We start from the raw sequence: 20,613 nt of genomic DNA, 5'->3' as shown, positions 1-20,613 counted from the left end.
TCAGCAGACCTATCCATCACCCTGTCAATCAGTCTGTCTATCTGACAGACAAACGGGTCTACAACTGCCTCTCTCACACACAGACACCCCCCCACACAAACACACACACACACACACTTCTGTGCACCAGACCAGGTGTGACACTGACATGTAATCCTCAGTTTAATAAGCCAGTAGTCCTGTGAGGATGGGCTTAGCAAAGTCAGCTGATTAGGACTATTCCTCACAGCTGAGGTTGTAAAACTGTATGTGATACACGCTCACACACACATACACACACATACATACAGACATTCAATTAGATGTCCCGATCGAGGCCCTTCAATCCCTGTGTTCTTTGGTGTTCCATCCAAGCCCCACCCCTCTGTCATTGCCCAACAGTTTGTATGGAGGAGTGTGGAGATGTCTCTTCCTGGCCTCTCCTGTATTCCTGTGGTGCGCCCCAGTGGTACAAATCAATGTTGATGTCTCCTATAATACCTCACAAATCTGCATTTATTGGTCAGTAACACTGTCAGATGTAATCTTGGAGGATTAATTTGGGAAGTCGGGCGGGCTGTCAGTCAAACTGACAGGCTTGCCAGAAAGTCGTCCTCGTAGCCTGGCGGTAGTGTGTGTGTGTGGGTGTGTGTGTGTGTGTGTGTGTGTACCGCATACACAGTGTTACAACCTCAGCTCATAGGAATGTTGGGGTTGTAAAATGCAGATGTTGTGGTTGTTTTTGACGGCATACACAGTGTTACAACGTCAGCTCATAGGAATGTTGGGGTTGTAAAATGCAGATGTTGTGGTTGTTTTTGATCAGTGTGTGTGTGTTGTGTGTGAAGACAGACAGACTAAGCCAGTTAATGCAGCCTAACTTAGCATAGCTCTGGTGAACAGGGCTCTGTTAGCATGACAGCTGACAGTGATCATGTCTAGCTTAAGATACAGCACAGGCTTTTGTTAGCGTGCTAGCTAGCACCAGGCTTACCCACATACTATCAATTGGTGGTAGTATTCTAGCTTGTAGCAAACCCTGGCTCTAATATATGTTTCTATTAGCAAGTTAGCTGCCCGGTACAGGCTGCTAGCCATGCTACTCATGTTAGTGTACTAGCTAGCCCCTTGAGTCTCCTAACTGGCAGTGTTTTATGGTTCCTAGGTGAGTGTAGGAGACTGGAGCGAGAGCGTGGCAGGAGATTTATAACATGGCCTCCAGGGGCCGCTGGGTAATCTGGGGATAATGGAGTGTTGGGGTCACAAAGGCAGAACTCCAGCCCTCCACCCCAGGGTGATACCTACATAATAGTGCTTTTATTTTATTTTATTTACATAAACTAAATGTAACATTACAGATTAAACAAACACATTACAAGACGATGAGAGAGAGAGAGAGGGAGAGGGAGAGGGAGAGGGAGAGGGGTAGCGGACTTGCCATGCACCCAGAAAATACTATTTCTATGTTAACCGATTCCCTTTGGGGGGAGAGATTGAGAGGAGGAGAAAAAGCGAGCAGAAGAGAGAATGTGTCAAATGAATAGTAGAGATCTACCGGTATTTAGACAGCTATTACTACACTATTTTACCTCTCCTCGCCTCATCCACCCATCTGGGGATGTGATAAAATGTGAGAGGAGGGCGATGAGAGGTGGAGTACAATGGGGTGAGAGGGCTATGGAATGGATTGAATTTGAGAGGGTGGTAATACGTAAGTGCTTTTGTTGTTTGTGAAGTATGCTGTGTGATACAGAGGAAAGAGGTTGTTGTTCCACTGTGGTAAGTGTTTTAGAGAAGGGAAGAAGGAGGAAAGGAGACAAGGAGGAAGACATGATGAAGATAAGAAGCAAGGAGACTAGGTGGCAAAGAGAGGAGAGGAAAAGGTGGAATTTGAGGGGAAACAGAGAGGGAGAGGAGAGGAGAAAGATGAGTGTCTACTGATTAGGTTCGATCTCTGAGGACTGGAGATGGTCCTTACCCAAAGATACATCTGGAGGGCAAGAGAGAGAGGACAGAGGAGGGAGGGGAGAAGAAAGGAGAAAAGAGAGAGAGACGCGGGGTGTGGAGTGAGTGAAGGAGAGAGGGATGAAAAGAGGTAGAGAGGCTGAGGGCCATTCTGAGATTGGATCAATGCAGTAATTAGAACAGAATCCAGAGTCTAATACTGACAAACTCTCTCTCCCTCTCTCTCTTCTCTCTAACTCTCTCCCCCTCCCCTCCTCTATCTCCAGCATATTTCACATTCCGCTGGACAGACAGAACCAACACTGTGACACATTCAACAATCATAATTTACAAACAACACTGACAAGACATGCTGTCCATGTGCTGTCACCCCAACTTCCTCGTCTCTGAAGACTTTGTTCAGAACACAGGGGTCAGGGTTCACTGGCTGACTGAGAGGGCTAGAAGAGGGAAGGGAAGCAGGGAGTATAATAGCCTCTACGTCTGTATTTCTGCTCCAGGAGGAAGCAAAAAATCTGTCTGTTCCTCTCTGCACTTTTTTGTCAGACCAGCAGACAATTAGTGGCTAACATGAAGAAAACCTGTGTTTGTGTCAGACAAGGAGAGAGAGCGGGGGGAAAAGAGACAGAGAGAGAGCGGGGGGAAGAGAGACACAGTGAGAGAGAGTGAGAGAGTGAGAGAGAGTGAGAGAGTGAGAGAGTGAGAGAGTGAGAGAGAGAGAGAGAGAGAGAGAGAGAGAGAGAGAGAGAGAGAGAGAGAGAGAGAGAGAGAGAGAGAGAGAGAGAGAGAGAGAGAGAGTGAGAGAGAGAGAGAGAGAGAGAGAGATGTTGCAGCAGTAAGAGAGAAGGTTGTCAGAAAAGGTTATAGAGAGGGGCAAGCAGGAAAGATCCAGGGAAGAGACAGAGAAAGGGAGGGAGATAGAGAGAAAAAATCTTGCAGATCTATCCTGAAAGGTCACAATGAATTGAGGGAAGATAGTACTGGGAATAGAGAGACAAACAAGAGGAGAAGATTAATATATACACACACACAGACGCACACAGACACACACAGGCAGCAGAAACCCAAGAGAAACAATCCTGTATCTGGGAGACATGATAGAGATGATGATGATGATTATGATGAAGATATTTATCTTCCTTAGAAGGTGAGATGTGAGAGGAGGGCATGGGACGAGAGAGGAAAGTGGAAGAGATGTTTTCATTTCTTTATTCATTTAGCTTATGCTTTTATCCAAAGTGGTGTACTGTACAGGGGGGATTTGAACCTGCAACCTCTTGATCTGCACTGAAATGATCTGACTACTGAGCTTTACCCTCCCCGGGGCGAGTGGGGAGGATTCCAGAACAGGAGAGTGGAGAAGATAGAGGTGTAGCAGAGTTACAGAAGATAGAGGTATAGCAGAGCTACAGAAGGTAGAGGTGTAGCAGAGTTACAGAAGATAGAGGTGCTACAGAAGATAGAGGTGTAGCAGAGTTACAGAAGGTAGAGGTGTAGCAGAGTTACAGAAGATAGAGGTGTTACAGAAGATAGAGGTGTAGCAGAGCTACAGAAGGTAGAGGTGTAGCAGAGCTACAGAAGATAGAGGTGCTACAGAAGATAGAGGTGTAGCAGAGTTACAGAAGGTAGAGGTGTAGCAGAGTTACAGAAGGTAGAGGTGTAGCAGAGTTACAGAAGATAGAGGTGTAGCAGAGCTACAGAAGATAGAGGTGTAGCAGAGCTTCGGAGGTTGGACATTAGGGAATGGGGTGCAGACGGTTTTGGGATGAAGGTGGGTGGACCATTTGGAGGTAGTATTTTGTGTGTGTTGGAAGTGTGTGTGTGTGTGTGTCGTAGGAAGGGGTGAGGTGTGGGGGGGAGGGGGTTACCTTGCCAGATTGTTGATTGCACAGAGATTTGCTGTATTCTTCTCCTCAATCACTTGATGACTGTTCTCTCTGTCTCTCTCTCTCTCTCTCTGTTTCTGTCTCTCTCCCTCTGACTGTCTCTTTGTCTCTCTGTCTCTCTCTCTCTCTCTGTTTCTGTCTCTCTCTCTCTGACTGTCTCTCTCTATCTCTGTTTCTCTCTATTATATCTCATCACCCAATCCCTGCCTGCATCCTTCTAAATAGCGTGGCTGAAAGCAATCTGCATCCTCCCACTAACAATGGGTGCGCCTTGAGACTCAGCAAACAACAACCTATTGTTGTCCTAAACACAACCCTCAAGCACACCAAGCACCTTTTGGCTTTTCAAACACACACACTCATCTTAGCAAGCTCGCGGGTAATTGATTAGATAAGGCCTGTCATTTTATGTTGGAATGAGAATCCTAGTGAGTTCTATTCATGGTGTTTTTGAAAGTGATGATGAGGAACATGGCAAATAGACAATAGTACCTCCAGCCCTCCATTATACACACACACACAAACCTCCCTGGTAATGTTGCTCTGCTGTTTAGACCCAGCCAAGCAGAAAAACACACACATTAGGACACATTCACTTTCTGTAACGCATGTACACACACATTCACGCACACCCACACTCTCACTCACTCACTCACTCACTCACACATAATCAGACTCAAACTGTCCACCGGTCCATCTCCCTGGGACCAGTAGGAAGTCTTCTTGTTTTAATGGTTGCCCAGCCCTTCCTGTTCCAGCGTTATTTCCAGTCTGGTCAGAGCTGGCTTAATGCATTCAACCAAGAGCTAATGGCATGAAGCTGTTCCCCTGAGTCCACATCATATCCTCCCTGTGAACCATAGACACACTCAGACCAGGGAAGGACAGGGAGAGGAGGTTTGAAGAGGTTGGGATTATGACTAGGGTTACATTCGCATGGTCATGTTGGCATGGTATTTCTCTCACTCCGTTTCTCAAACTTAGCAACATCACGAAAGATGGACACTTAATGTGTTAAGCTTATGAATATGTTGGCTGGGTCCTGGTTAAGGTCTTAACAGTGTCGTCATGGTTGGGATACATGCACGGTCCACAATCTCTGTTTCATGCCAGTCCTGGATCTGCAACAGAGACCAAAAACTAGTGATGATAAAATGGTTCCTAAAAATATTTTGTCTTTATTTACGAGTGTGTGTGTATGAGTGTGTGTGTTTGTATGAGTGTGTGTATGAGTGTGTGTGTGTGTGTGTGCATGTATCAGGCTCAGGAAGGATATCCAGTTTACAATCACTCTCCTAAGGGTCTGTGGGCTTATTGACATTGGTGTGTGTGTATGTCCATGTGAGTATGTGTGTGTGCGTGTGTGTGTTTGAAGTGGTTAAACCTCAGAAACAGGAATCCTGGTGCCTAGTGCCTCTACCCAATCCCCCCCCCCCCTTTACACACACACACACACACACATGTCACACACACACACACTCCCTTTGGACCCTGCCGGGGGAAAAGCTGGATCCATTTGCTACAGGGGCGCACTAATTAGCAGCTAGGGCTTCTGGGTAGCAGTGTTTGGTTAAAGGCTTTAGGAGGGGAGGGGGTGGGGGGGGTGGGGGGGGGGTAGTAGTCATAGATTCCGGCTACTGATTCTTGCTCCACCTCTGCCAGCCAGCCAGCCAGCCAGCCCTACAACTACACCTCGTCCCTCCTGTCCCGTGAGCCCCTCACCCCCCCCCCCCCCCAGGTTTACTTATGAGGTTTCAGATCAGTGGTGGCGCCCAGCAGGGCCCGCTGGCCCGCTCGCTCTCAGCTCCAATCACAATGACTGACCCCGACGATAATTGGAAGGCACAAAATGGCGGGCGGGGACGATTGGCGAGCGGCGTGTTTGATTGCTCAATTCATCTGTTTATGCAAATAGAGGGAGAGAGCCAGCCATGGGTTTGAAAAAGGCTCAGAGGAAAACACACACACACACAGATACACGTGTTCCCCCACACACACCGTAGCCATCACACATACACATGTGCGTGCCGTTCATCCTCACAGACACAGACCTGACCTCAATAACACCGTGCTGCACTCCTGTCCACACAATCACCCATAACTCCTTGCTGCATGGCAGGGGTGTATTGATCTCCAGGAACGCCGACCAACGTCAGATTAAACATTTATGGCGCCCGCCACGGAGAATACCCACAATGCAACTGGTTTGTGTAAGAATGTGTGTGTACCTGGTGAGGGAGGTGGTGTATGTGTTTGTTAAAGTGCTAGTGTTTGCGTGTTATTGCTTCTGACAAGCACACTCGCTCACACACACACACACACACACTCCGTCTCTCAACACCACACATCACACACACAGAAGATGGCGATTGAGTGACGGTGTGTGTGTCCTGTCACAATGTGTCATTATTAGGAGGGCATAATTATAGATGTACAATTATTAATTTGAACTAATTAACTCGATGGTTGATATTTATCCATGAAGGTTGTGGAGTGTTCAGAGGGAGAGGAAGAGCTCTATTAACAGGTGGCTTGTGCATCATAGAAGCACCCAGAGTAAGACAGACTAGACACAGTTAAACTGGAACGGTGAAGATTCTATCTCTTCAGAAAGGGCAAGTACAACGTTTAACAAGCAATTAATGCCACGGAAAGATCAATGTCGAAACCGGCAGCGATAAAATAAATAGACCCTAAATAATTCACTGAGATAACTGTAGGCGTATTGTCCAGCTCTGAACCAATCACCTGCTAGATGTCAACCTCATCTACATACCCTCCCACTGCATCATGGGTAATGATGCTCGTTGGGCGACTGCAAACAGAGGGGTCAGATGAGATCACGGCCAATGATCCGCTACGTGCTGGTTCACCATTTGATCACATTAACCTTTAGAGAGTGGAAACTCCAACTGACCTTAGAACAGTTCTGGAACACCATCTACCCAGCAGACCAGCTGAGGAGCTAGTTTTAGAACATTGTCTGTGTGTTGAGATGTGTTCATGTGTTCTTTGTAGTCAGTTAGAGAACCTAGATCATGTTCTGTAGGAGAGCTGTGTTGACTGTAGGGTATGGATCCTGCTGGTGGTAATCCTTGTGGGAGAGAGTTAGAGAAAGAGAGTTTTAGAGAGAAATGGAGAGAGAGTTAGAGAGAGAGAGTTAGAGAGAGAGATGGAGAGAGTGAGAGAGAGTGAGAGAGACAGAGAGAGACAGAGAGAGACAGAGAGAGAGAGAGAGAGAGAGAGAGAGAGACAGAGAGAGACAGAGAGACAGAGAGAGAGAGAGAGAGAGAGAGAGAGAGAGAGAGAGAGAGAGAGAGAGGGGTGGAAACAGGATCCAGTAAAGCTTAGCTTTTTCAGATCATAGTCACGACATGCCGATTTGTATTCAACACACACATACAAGCTATACAGAGTTATCATTGTGAGAAATACTCACTCTGGAGGACCACCCACCTCCCTTTCTCCCTCCCCCCATCACTCTCTCCATCCCTCCATCTCTCTCTCCATCCCTCCCTTTCTACCTCTCTCCACCCCTCTCTCTCTCACTGTGGTAGTGACTCCAGGTTAGATGAATAGAGGCTGTCACACTCACCCAGACACACCTTGTATCAACTATTAATTATGAGCTGGCAGCAGTGACGCTACACACACACATACACACGCATTCGCACACACGCTTACACATATACAGTCCCACATACATAGGCACATGCAGAAAAGAGTGTATTCCTCATCTAACAGGTGGCTAAAAAGGCAGTTCTACACAAACAACATACAGGCCCACACTCTTGTGTGTCACAAATGTGACACAAGTGTCTTCTCTTGCAGGAAATATAATGGCATTTGCACTATTTATAAATCCATATTTGATAGCTATCAAACCACAGCGGGTGCTTCCAAATAGTCGGGTTTGTTATCGAGGGCATTGAGTTTTAGTCCCAGCAGGAAGCAATGGATGAGGCTGTGGGGCACTTCCTGTTTGATTTCTGAAGGATGGACGTTTGAGTGGGAGCAAAATGTATAGATGTATAGACTGCCTGATGTGTGTATGTGTGTGTGTGTGTGAGAGAGAGAGAGAGAGAGAGAGAGAGAGAGAGAGAGAGAGAGAGAGAGAGAGAGAGAGAGAGAGAGAGAGAGAGAGAGAGAGAGAGAGAGAGAGAGAGAGAGAGAGAGAGAGAGAGAGAGAGAGAGAGAGAGAGAGAGAGAGAGAGAGAGAGAGAGAGAGAGAGAGAGAGAGAGAGAGAGAGAGAGAGAGAGAGAGAGAAAGGGATGCTGCAGCAGTAAAGACAGTTAGAAAAGCCTGTCTGTGAATCTGAGAGGAGAGAGCTGGAGTAACATGACACTTCCTGATGGAGGGAGTTTAGAGAGGGGGGAGGAGGAGGAGAGAGGGAGGTGGAGGCCAGAGGGAGTAGGAGGGGGGACAAGAGAGAAAACTGTATATGCCTATGTCTCTCTCAACCCCCACAGTAATATGTGGGGGGAGAGGGGGATTTACCCCTTACTGACCTACACACACCAAACACACACACACGTGTAGACAGAAGGATGTAAAGAGATAGAGAGAGGGATGGAGAGGGAAGGAGGGAAAAGGAAGGAGGGGGAGGAAGGGAGGGAGGGAGGTTGGGAGGGATGGGGAAGTAGAGAGGGAGGGATGGAGAAGGAGAGAGAGAGAGGGAGGGATGGAGAGGGAGGGAGGGAGAAGGAAGGAGGTGGAAGGAGAGAGGGAGGGATGGAGAGAGAGAGAGAGGGAGGGATGGATAGGAAGGGAGGGAAGGATGGAGAAGGAAGGAGGGAAATGGAGAAAGGAAGGGAGGGAGGGAGAGTGGGAGAAGGGAGGGAGAAGGAGGGGGGAGGGAGGGAGGGATGGAGAAGGAGAGAGGGGAGCAGTAGCAGCAGGTTTTATGTGTGTTATTACTGAGCCAATCCGCAGGTCCCACCGGTGGTAACGGTCATAACGGCAAATACCAAAATCCCTTCTGGGGGGAGGTGACTCTCTCTCTCTGCTGTCTCTCTTGCTGTCTCTCGGCCTCCTTCCTGTCTTCAACGCACACACTCCTCTTTGATTCTCACTCCATCTCCTTGTTTTTAACACATGTTATTTATCTCCTATCTCTCTTTTGCTCACACCCACATCAAATGAGCACTCACACACAAGCACACCGTGCATGTTTTGTTCGTACTGAACATCTAACCCCCTTTTCTGTATCCCACAACTCTGTGGGAGGCTATATTTGCTCTTGAACAAGGGAATACTCATCATTGTCATCTCTCCCTCCATCCCTCTATCTCTCTGTCCCTCCATCCCCCCAAATTCTCCATTGAAAGACATGCTTCTTCTCTTCTGTGACAGAAAACTTAATAATTTACGTTCTGTCTCTTGTCGTGAGCCTCTAGCCCCTCCATCCCCCCTCCCCCTCCGTATTCCACCCCTCCTCTCATCATTAGAGAATTTCTCTCTGTGTGTCTTTCATTAGGAACATATGATTTGTCTCTGCTAGTCATTCTCCAATCCAGGGCCTTAAAACACAGGAGGACACAGAGAGAGAGAGGGGGTGGGATTCTATTAGAAGCTAACTTTACATTGTTACATCTTCTGTACAAAGTGTTCTGTCTAGACTGTGCCCCAGGTTGTCACCAGACACTATTTTGTCTCCCAACTGTTAGCCTCCTATCCCCTCCACCTCCTAGTTCCTCAGTTATCCAGCCTAGCAGTAGGACTGAACAGGAAAGTACGGCATCTGCCTGGGGTCCAGACAGCCAATCAGAAGTGTTTAACCGGATGCAGATTGATTGGTCTGTCACCTTTGTTCCACACCAATATTGATGAAGGGAACAGGTTTCTCTCTTTCTTCTCTACCTCCCTTAATCATTTCATCAGGAATGAGCGCCAGGTCTGAGACAAATCCGCTTACAAAAGGAGAAGAAAGAGAGGGTTGGGCCGGTGGATGGGGGGGTGGGGGAGAGGAGAGGTGGAGGGGTGCGGGGGAGGATGGAGGTGGAGGGGAAGAGAGGAGAGAAAGACAGAGGGTGGGTGTGTGGAAAGGAGGGAAGGAGAGAGAGAGAGGGAGAGTGGGTGGGTGGGGCTGTACAGGGAGTGTGGGAGAGAGAGGAGACAGAAAGAGAAATAAATGGGTGGAGGAGCAGGGGGGGCTTAATGGCAGAGGTTTTTCATCCATCTCTCCTCCTCCCTTGGAACTTCCTCTCCCCGTGCTCTCTTGTCCCCCCTCCTACTCCCTCTGGCCTCCGCCTCCACCTCCCTCTCTCCTCCTCCTCCCCCCTCTCTAAACTCCCTCCATCAGGAAGTGTCATGTTACTCCAGCTCTCTCCTCTCAGATTCACAGACAGGCTTTTCTAACTGTCTTTACTGCTGCAGCATCCCTTTCTCTCTCCCTCTCTCTCTCTCTTTCTCTCTCTCTCTCTCTCTCTCTCTCTCTCTCTCTCTCTCTCTCTCTCTCTCTCTCTCTGTCTCTCTGTCTCTCTCTCTCTCGCTCTCTCGCTCTCTCGCTCTCTCTCGCTCTCTCCTCTGTCTCTCTCTATCTCTCCCTCCCCTCTCTCTTTCTGTCTCTCCTCTCTCTCTCCCTCTCTCTGAAGGAGACCCATACACCTCTTTCCTAGCCTCCATCTCTCTATCCATCCATCTATCTTTCCCTTCCACAGTCTCTCCCTCCATCTCTCTTCAGAACAGTGTGATCCTGTCTTTTCCTACAGAACTGTCAGGCAGACCACGTGGTCCCAGCTAGTTTGGCTGTGTGCGAGCGTGCGAGTGTGTGTGTGTGTGTGTGAGTGTGTGTGTCTCACAGGACTTGTGTGAGTGTTTTGGTATGTGAAGGCAGATTTGATGCAGCAAAATTACCCAATCTCATAGAACAACAGCAAGAAAAAAGGAGAGGGAGAGGGAGAGAAAGGTGTTTGGGGGAGGAGACGGAGTAGAAAGGAATGGTAATATATGCTAATAGGGATGTAGTATTGGTTCTTTCATTGAGAGTGAAACCGACAGGTCCAAACAGCTTCCTGTTTCTGAATCCACAGGAACACAGAGCCGGGTCTGCTACGCGGAGAGCGAAACATGACTCATAATACAATAAAGGCTTTTAAAAATAGTAGAGAGAGAAAATACACTGTATTGTGTGTGTGGGTTGGATTCACTCACAAGTAGAAGGTAAAAGGTAAATTTGTTTATGTGTGCATGTGTACTTTGTTTCTGTCTTGATGTGTGTGTGTGTCAGATGTCCCCTGCAGAGAGGGAACAGGTTCTGAGTGCTCCTCGCTACTCTGATGGACCCCCTTTGGGAATGATAGATTTACAGGCTTGAGTGGACGCACAAGTGTGTGTGTGCATGTGTGTTGTGTTTGTGCACACGTGTGTGGGTGTGCGTTGTGTTTGCGCACACGTGTGTGGGTGCGTGTGCGTGAATGTGTGTCTGAGAGACAGAGAGGTTGGTGTAATATCCTTCAGTTAATGGTTAAAGGCCTCTCTAAATGTGAAACCGTGTTCTCCACATCTCCACCGTGCACTCACACTCTGTGTGTCGCATGCTGCCCATGTTCTCTGCTCCTGTCCTCTTCCTCTACACTTCACCTTCTTCCTCCAACCTCGACCCTCCATGTAAATGTAGCCAACAGGCCAATAAGCAGGAGGAGGCTGCTCCTGTACAACCAGTTGTTGTGTGGGTATCGCTGTTGTGCTTCAGTCTGGTGAATTATTGAACACCTGTGCTAACGCATTGAAATGTCAGACTCTGTCTCTGCCTGTGCCTAGACAGACGGGAGGGGGAGAGAGGGAGGAGAGGAGAGAGGGACAGAAACAACAAATGTCATTTCTCTAACTAGGCCTTCGACGTTGCCAAACGCTATTGATTATCTTTTCGATGTTCTCTCTCCATCTCTGAATAATTTATTTTTCCATTATCGCCTGGGAAGGTTGGATGGAAGGCTGCTTCTAAAACAGCATGTGAACAATACAACTATACTGTACTGTACTATACTACTATACTATACTATACTATACTATACTATACTACTGTACTATACAATACTACTGTGCTATACTACTTTACTGTACTATACAACTAAACTACTTAATTAGAATACTGTACTATACTTTAATACTGTGCTATACTACTGTACTGTACCAGGGTTTCCTGCAGAAAATGTGTTAGTCAAGGTGGTAGCGTGGGTGCCGCCGTCAGATCGGGGGGGGGGGGGGGCGTCAGACGACAATGGGGGAGGGGGGGGTGGTTTGTGCGATAGCCTAATGAAGGGAGACTGTCGTTTTGGAATAGAAAGTTGAAAACAGGACAGAGTAACATGGCGGATATCGCTATAAAAAAAGTCATTGTAACGTAGTTAAGGCGGCAGGCGTGAGTTGCTTAGGCGGCAGTCTTAACTGTAAAGTGCTGCGGTAAACCCTGTGTACTGAACTATACTACTTTATTACACTACTGTACTATACTATACTAGTATACTGTACTACTGTACTACTATACTATACCATACTGCTGTACTATACTGACTATATATTGATAGAGCAGGTGATGGGGGTAGATAAACAGGGATTCAGAGAGTAAAAAAGAGAGGAAGAGGGAAAGAAGGAAAGTCAGCAACAGTACGATGTGTGTGTGGAGGTCAATAGCTGTCTGTGTTTCTGGCACTTTCCACAGCATCATCCTCACTGACTATTAATTAAAAAAACTCATCTATATTTGGCATTTCACCCCTCCCTCTCTAGTTATCTCTCTTTTTGTCTCGTGCCATCTCTCTTTATTTCCTTTTCTCCATCGGTCTCTCTAATACTCCCTCCATTTCTCTCACACTTCCTCCATCTTTTTCCCTTTCCTCCCTCATTCCATCTCTCCCTCCTCCCTCTCCCTGTTGGGTTAATTGATTTCTCCTCACCTGGTGTTTCCTTGTCTTGTGAGGACACACACACCAATTATATCTCTCCACACCTAAACAGAGGATCTTTTATCATCTGACAGTCAGGCTCACACATGCATACACACACACACACAGACACACACACACACACACAGACACACACACACACACCTCCCAGTGTGTTGGAGGTCACCCTCCCAAGTTAAGGGAGGGGCTTATGGAGGATGGAGACTCTTCTTTCATATACAGTCTACCAGTCCTCTCCCTCCTCCTCCCCCTCTCCCTCCTCCCCCTCTCCCTCTTCCCCCTCTCTCTCCTCCCCCTCTCCATCTCGTCTTATCCTCCCCCTGCCCTAGGACACCCCCTCCCCATTCCAAGAACCATCTGTACTCAGTCACGGCGTGAAAAGATGGAAAAATGTAATCTATCCTCCTGTCTCAGTGAGAGAGAGACGGGAGATGAAAAGAGGGGATCGGCTGTCGTTTAACCTCAAGTGCTTCCGATTAAACATCAGGCCAGTCTCCAGACCTTCCTCTCTTCTCCTCCTCCTCCTTGCCTCTCCTCCTGCTCTCTTTTCTCCTCCCTTCTCCTCCTCCTCCTCGCCTCTCCTCGCTTCTCTCTCATCTGTGCTGTTGGTAATGAGCTGCAGGTCTGCTCTGCTTCACACAAACACACACGCATACACTCACTCACACACACACAGTCACACACACACACACATGGGTGTAAATGGAGACGGAGTCATCTTCATTGTGTGTGACTTCACAGGAAGAGGCTGATTTGAAGTTGCCAAATGAGAGAGTTATAGTGTGTATGTGCTTGTGTGTGTGTATGTGCTTGTGTGTGTGTGTGCGCTTGTATGTGTGGGACGATACAAGTCACCCCTGGAGAGGTTGGTAGAAATCCCCAGCCTCACACATCCTCTCCTCAGCAATTTTGCTTTGTATGTGGTTCAGAGACACTCTTCACACACACACACACACATACCAAGACACACGCACATGTTCAACAACACACATCACAAACACACACGCACACCAAGTGCGGGCTACATGGGTCTTCTGAAGTCTTATATCACTAAAATACACTACTGCCACTGCTCTCTCTCTCCCCCCCATCTTTCTCTTCTCTCTGTTAATCCTCATTCACATATTCCTCAGACAGGGGGATGTGTGTGTATGTGTGGCCATGTTTACATGTGTTTGTGTCTATAATACAGTAGTATTCAAATATTACATATCTGACCTACCCTTCTCTCAGAGGACAAGCAGGACAATAAGATGTGCTTGTCACAAGACATGTGACACAAATTTGAATACCTCTCATCCACTAAAATACTCCCCTTCCTCCCTCCAGGACACAGAGACAGAGCCACTGCTACAGAATTGTCTACCGCCACATGGAGCGAACTTTGACCCAGGAAGAAGTTAGGGTCGTCCACCGGGCCATTGAACAAGCTGCTGAGAAGGAGCTGGGTGTGGAGGGGAGGTACTGACACACACACACCCTCCACCAGTATGTACACTGGGAAGGATCGGGAAATGGGGGGGTTCTTTATACACCGTGTTTCCATGTACATTTACTGACAGTGCGTTTCAAATAAACCTCAACATTTGGATAGAGTGGTCGTAGTTGTGTATTTATTCTCCACACTGGGAGGCTGTGTACAGCTGTTTCTACTCCGCCTCATCAGGTGATAACCATGTTTACTTCAGTGATAATACCTTCCCGTTTGTGTGTGTGTGTGTGTGTGTTATACCGTCTTCCCTTTCTCTGTTCTGCCAATGGGCCTGGAACTGCTGTGTGTTTTGAGGGTGTGTTCGTGCATGTTAATTCCAGATGAGGCTATTTGTGGTTCCTGTCTGTCTCGATGGGCTGGAGGGATCTTCATTATAAGTAATTAAGATGTTATCCAATCACCAACATTGTGCGTAGATGTGAGTGTGTCACATTTTTATACATTAACAGACCTAATGTACACTGTTTACATAGAGCAACATTAGAGAAGGTCTCTCTACCTTCCAGGTTTCCTTGGTTTCTCTCTCTCTGTTCTCTCTCTTTCTGTGACATTTTACTCCCCCTGCTTTTGACTGTCAGGTTAGACAAAAAGGAGGATGAGGGAGGCGTGTAGAGATTATAGAGAACCCCCCCCCTCCTCCAAACACACACACACGTACATCCCTCCGGAGAATATAAATTCAATTTGTGTCTTGATGAGAGAGTGTGTGGAGACTTAATCGAGAGCAGGGAGATTGAGGCAGGTCCAGCTCTGGACTGAGGCTGGTTCAGAAGCAAAACTGTTTTAAAAGCTCCAACTGAACGATATCTTGTTGAAAGAAGTGTTTTAAGATGCGAGTTAAAACTGCAGTCACTCTCAGAGGGACCGTGAGAGGACAGGAGGAGGAGATATCTGGAGAGGAGAGGGAAAAGGTGTAGGGGTGTACAGAGAGAAGAAAGGCGAGAAAAAGAGAGATCAATAGAATAAAAATTGTCTTTGAGTGGATAAAACTACTGTGGTGGACTCCAAAAATGGCTCAGACAGAGATCGGATTACAAAGGCTTGGTTTATTAGCATCAAGAACTGGAAGTTACATTCGCTAGACGTCCCAGCCAGGGAAGCTCGTTGCTATGACAAAAGTCAGTTCCTCCGGGCGGACAGATTTGTCTTTTTATTTTTGCCCTGCCCTCTGGCTTGCAGTCACACACACAAATGCACTGCACAACCAACGCATATTGAAAATTCCATATTTATACAACAGTTTATAATAATAACTTTTAGCTTTACGTAATCAGAGCCCTTAGACAAAGTTGTGACAGGTCCCTGATTGGCTGAAATGGGCCTTGATGACCAGAAATTTTAGAGCTTCTGCAAGCAATTAGCAGGAGTGACAGTAGCACCAATGTGTGTGTGAGTGTCTGGGTGTGTGTCTGTGTCTGTGTGTGTGTGTGTGGGTTTGTGTGAAGGGGGGGCTCTGGTCACTAGTGAGCTCCATCCAGTCCGCTCCAGTTCACATGAGTCTGTAGCTTTGCTGGTTTAAGAACTCTGTTGATCTACTATGTTGTAAAGCCGCGCGTGTGCACAGATCCATGTGTGTTTTATAGAGAGTTTTCCCTGCAGTATATAAATCGTCCACATAGAAGTAGCATTCCTATATTCCTCTCTTCCCCCCTCCAACTTTTTCTGTCGCTTTTACTTACTTTCTGTTTGTCTTCCTTTTCATCTCTTCCTTTCTGCATTCTTTCTCCATCCCTCCATCCTGTCTCATGGATTCTTGGTCACTTGTTCTTCATGTCAGAGTCCTCTGGACATGCTCAAACAAACCAGTCATTGGCTTAGAGCACAGGGCAAACAACCAGTCAGGATGTCCCATGCATCAGCCAATCAAACAGCCTTATTTTCCTCTCAAAGGGCATAGCTGTCAGCCAGCATACACTCATCACCTATCCTCCTGTTCACCCTTTCCTCTTCCTCTCTGCCTCTGTCCATCTCTATATTTGGGTGTGTCAGGTTCATGATAATGTATTGTGCTTGAAAAAGAGAGAGAAAGTGAGAAAGAGTGTTTATTTGTGCGTGTATGTCTGTGTGTTTACTTGTGTATTTGTTGCCTGTCTGACCACATCAAGAAGTGACTTCTCTTCTGTGAGTCTGCTCTAGAGTTCTGTCAGGCTAGAGTTACTGAGACTGACAGGCAGACAGACACACACACACACAGATAGGTAGATGTAAAGAGTGTATTTCACCAGAGGTGTTAAGTGAAGTCAGTGTCGTCACAACACACACACACACACCTTCAGCATGCTCAGCCATGTCTGTGTTTCACACATGAGGTGTGTGTGTGTGTGTGTGTGTGTGTGTGTGTGTGTGTGTGTGTGTGTGTGTGTGTGTGTGTGTGTGTGAAAGAGAGAGAGAGACCGAGAGAGAGAGAGAGAGAGAGAGAGAGAGAGAGAGAGAGAGCAAGACAGCGGTGGGGGCTATAGAGGGGGAGGTATCTGATACAGAGATAGCGAGACAGAAGGCCTACTAGAAGGAGACAGAGAGAGCCGTCTAAGTTGAAGTTGTCGAAGGCCTTTACACACAAGACACTCAACACTCTTTCTCATGTACACACCAACACTCACACTTTTGCACCTACTCACACACAAACCTTCTTCTTCTCACATACACACATACATCTACAGCCCCCCCCCCCCCCCAAAAAAACAAAAAAACATTCTCTCTCATATACACACACAAACACACCTATATGCACATAAACACACTGCTAAACAAACACACTCTCGGGGACAGAGAGACACGGGTCGCCGGTGAGAAACCTGGCGGGTAATCCAGACACAAAGGAATGACTTAACCTTGCAACGGTTTGCCTTCTGGGAGCCGCCTCCAAACGCCCGTGGACCAGAGGGGATTCTGGGTAGGGATTGGCATGGAGAGAGAACTGCGCCAATCAGGAGCGGTTACCATGGTAATTCTTTGCAGTATTTTTTTCTGCCTGTTTTCTCAGAGAGAGTTGGAGAGCGTCGCTGACAGAGGAGAATGGATGTTAGACCCTCATAGCTGGTGTTAAACCACTCAACAATCATGGTATACTTCCCTTATTATTTGATGTTGTCTATTCTGCAGCTGCAGTGTTCCTGTCTACTACTGTATCTGTTATATGATAGTTAGCTGCTGTCATTTTGGATCCAGTTCAGTGACTCGCTGAGAAGATTACATCATGCTAGTCTTAGCAGCAAGAAACCCTTCTAATGAAAATCTGGACCTCCCCATATTTCATATATTGTGGCCTGTAGTGGACAAGCACACAATATCCGATCCTGACTAACACACACAATTACACACACACACCATCACACATGCGCGCATGCAACAGTAAAGGAATTAAACGTGGTTGTGTAGGAGACAGGTATTATGCAGTGTGACAGAGTAGTGATGAATCAGCCAGCCAGTAGGAGCTGGCTTGTACCACACAGTGGTGCTTCTCACAGGCGCTAATTCTCCAGTCTGAATGTAGGTGATGAAAAGATGAGACACGCTTTACAACAAAGCGTGTGTGTGTGTGTTTGTGTTTGTGTGTGTGTGTGTGTGTGTGTGTGTGTGTGTGTGTGAACGTGCATGGTGGTGGTGGCTCTGTGTAACTTTAGAAAATTTAGGGCAGGTATTTATAGAAGCATCACACTTTACACTGAGCAACATCAGAGGAGGTCCCTCCCTCCTCTCTCTCTCTCTCTCTCTCTCTTTCTCTTTCTCTCTCTCCCTCAATCTATCTGTTTCTCGAATCCTCTTCACCTCTCCTTCTCCCTTTCTCTCTCGTTTGCTTACTCTTTATCTCTCCCGCCCTTTCTCTCCCTCTTTCTCCTTGCCTCCCTTTCTCTCTTTCCATCCCTCCTTCTGACAGATTGAGATGAAGATGTTTCAGCGCTTGGAACACTTGAGGAATCCCAGATCAAAGACAGACAACACACAGACAATGGAAAAAAACCATCACCCTGTAGCTCTGCTGCCTCACTCTCTCTCCAAATGCCTCTATCTCTGTCCCTCTCTCTGTCCCTCTCTCTTTTACTCTCACGTTATAGTCTCTGTTTTAAGTTTGCTGGATCTCTTTCCTCCCGTCCGTTAAGTCCTTCGTCCTGCATTAAGGGTTCTCTTGTTCTGTTGTGTTGTCCCATGTCTCCCCCTCACTCTCATCCAACCATTCGAATGTCCTTCCACAACTGGCCTGTCATCCGTCATCATTCATGCATCTTTTCCCCACCAATCCACAATCTATCTGTCCAGGCTAGGAACGGGTGCCACGATCTGTTTGGTTAGGTAGCTTGGATCTTTCACTAATTACTTTTCTTTTGCATCATTCACAGTTTCCTTGTTCTCTTGTGCTGAGGATTTTCTTGTTGAGTAATACATATTCTTACAATTTACTTCTGTATATTTGTACTGCAACGCATCCACATTTTTGCCCGACTCGTATTCTGTTAGGCTTTTCCTGTCTAGTCCCTTTTCTTTCAGTCCCTTTCTCTATCACCCTCCATCTATCTCTCTTAGCAGTATGAAGGTGACACAGTGGTCACTCTGTGCTAAGTTCATGTATTACAGATAGGATTTAAGATGGGATCTAAATTAAAGTGGGTTTTTGATCACCAAAGATATTAATCAATGAGTATAACTTGGTAGCGACTTATCTCTAGTCTGAAGTCCCTCTTCAGATCTGACAGCAGCTGATTAGAACGTTCTAGTGGAACTAGGCTTTGGTCACAACGTGGCTCCATGTTATAACTTCTTCCTTCTCTCCCTCGACCGTCCTTGGGGTTCCATTCTGGCTCCTCCTACTTCTAGAAACATGACCACCAACCACACATGGCTCCTGCCTCCTACGCCAACAGAAAAGGAGCAGTCCGACAGCACGGGTGGGCGTTGTGTTCACTGAGGAGTGAGTTGGACCAATTCAGTCTTATAACACTCATAATAATAACATACAGTATATTTTATAGTGCTCCACTGTGGGGTTAGCACAGTGTTTTACACCAGCCCTGTGCATATATTTTAATCAGTGATGTCTTTCTGTCGGGCAGTATGCAGAGACACCTCTGGGTCCTGAGGGAATCCTGGGAAGTCTACTCTTAGTAGTAATGATTTAGAATATCTGGCAGTTGACTACTGTGTGTCAGAGTAGGCCTATGTGCAAGAAAGGGAGAGAAAGAATGAGGACAGATATGTTTACATGTACAGTACATAGAGAGAGACAGAAACAGAGAAACAAAGTTGTGTTGGCAAGAAGGAAAGAGAGAGCTAGCCTTAATGACTCAGGGAATATCTGAAGTGTGCTGGGGAACAGAGAGGGGAGGAGGACGAGTGTTGAGTTTGGCATTAATCAAGCATTCAGTGGCGTCAGGCTACTCTCCAGGCTCCTCCACCCCTCCCCTCCACCCTGCCCCTACCCCCAGACTCCTCAGGTCAACACGTCCTCCACGCTCATTCCTCACTGGCTCAGGGTTGAGGGGGAGAGGGGGGGGACTGAAGAGCGAGAGGAAATAAAAAAGAAAAGAAGAGAAATAAACAAAGGACAAAGAAAGTGAAAGGAAGGGAAAGAATAAAGGAGGGAACTCTGTTACAGGACAGGGACTCCAGTTCTTTTATCCAATCTCTTTGGCAGAAGGAGAAGAGAAAGAGAAGGAGAAAGGAATAACAGAGAGGGAAAAATTAGTGAGAGGCCGAACGAGTGGGGCAGGTAATAGAAATATATATATATATATATATATATATATATATATATATATATATATATAGAGAGAGAGAGAGAGAGAGAGAGAGAGAGAGAGAGAAAGGTGAAAAAGATGGAGAGAGATGGTGTGTCTATAGCGACGGAGCAGGGTGGAGGTGAGCAGGGTTGTGGTGAGCAGGGTGGTGGTGAGCAGGGTTGTGAGCAGGGTGGAGGTGAGCAGGGTGGTGGTGAGCAGGGTGGTGGTGAGCAGGGTGGAGGTGAGCAGGGTGGTGGTGAGCAAGGTGGAAGTGAGCAGGGTGGAGGTGAGCAGGGTGGTGGTGAGCAGGGTGGAAGTGAGCAGGGTGGTGGTGAGCAGGGTGGTGGTGAGCAGGGTGGTGGTGAGCAGGGTGGAAGTGAGCAGGGTGGAGGTGAGCAGGGTGGTGGTGAGCAGGGTGGTGGTGAGCAGGGTGGTGGTGAGCAGGGTGGAGGTGAGCAGGGTGGTGGTGAGCAGGGTGGTGGTGAGCAGGGTGGAGGTGAGCAGGGTGGAGGTGAGCAGGGTGGTGGTGAGCAGGGTGGAGGTGAGCAGGGTGGTGGTGAGCAGGGTGGAGGTGAGCAGGGTGGGAATAGTGTATTTCTGGGGAACTGTGTAATTGTATACCAGCCAAACATCAGACATGGTCTGAATGCCTAGTACAGCTCTCTAATGA

The 20,613-nt window shown here is 47.3% G+C and overlaps 1 protein-coding gene across 2 annotated transcripts in view; it reads left to right on the top strand.

Annotated features, from left to right (window-relative positions):
- The window catches only part of fars2 (phenylalanyl-tRNA synthetase 2, mitochondrial), a 39,961-nt gene extending 25,629 nt beyond the window's left edge, over nt 1-14,332 (top strand). For both annotated transcript variants that reach the window (XM_084702646.1, XM_084702647.1), the window contains exon 8: nt 14,067-14,332. In XM_084702646.1, the coding sequence (XP_084558772.1) occupies nt 14,067-14,205 (139 nt within the window). In that variant the 3' untranslated portion in view covers nt 14,206-14,332. The remainder of the gene's footprint in view (nt 1-14,066) is intronic.
- The last annotated feature ends 6,281 nt before the right edge of the window (nt 14,333-20,613 follow it).

Source organism: Hypomesus nipponensis, chromosome 8 (assembly GCF_054491055.1).
Source record: "Hypomesus nipponensis isolate SF chromosome 8, ASM5449105v1, whole genome shotgun sequence".
Taxonomy (NCBI): domain Eukaryota; kingdom Metazoa; phylum Chordata; class Actinopteri; order Osmeriformes; family Osmeridae; genus Hypomesus; species Hypomesus nipponensis.
Note: the sequence above shows the minus strand (reverse complement) of the source record. Positions and strands in the feature narration are given on the sequence as shown.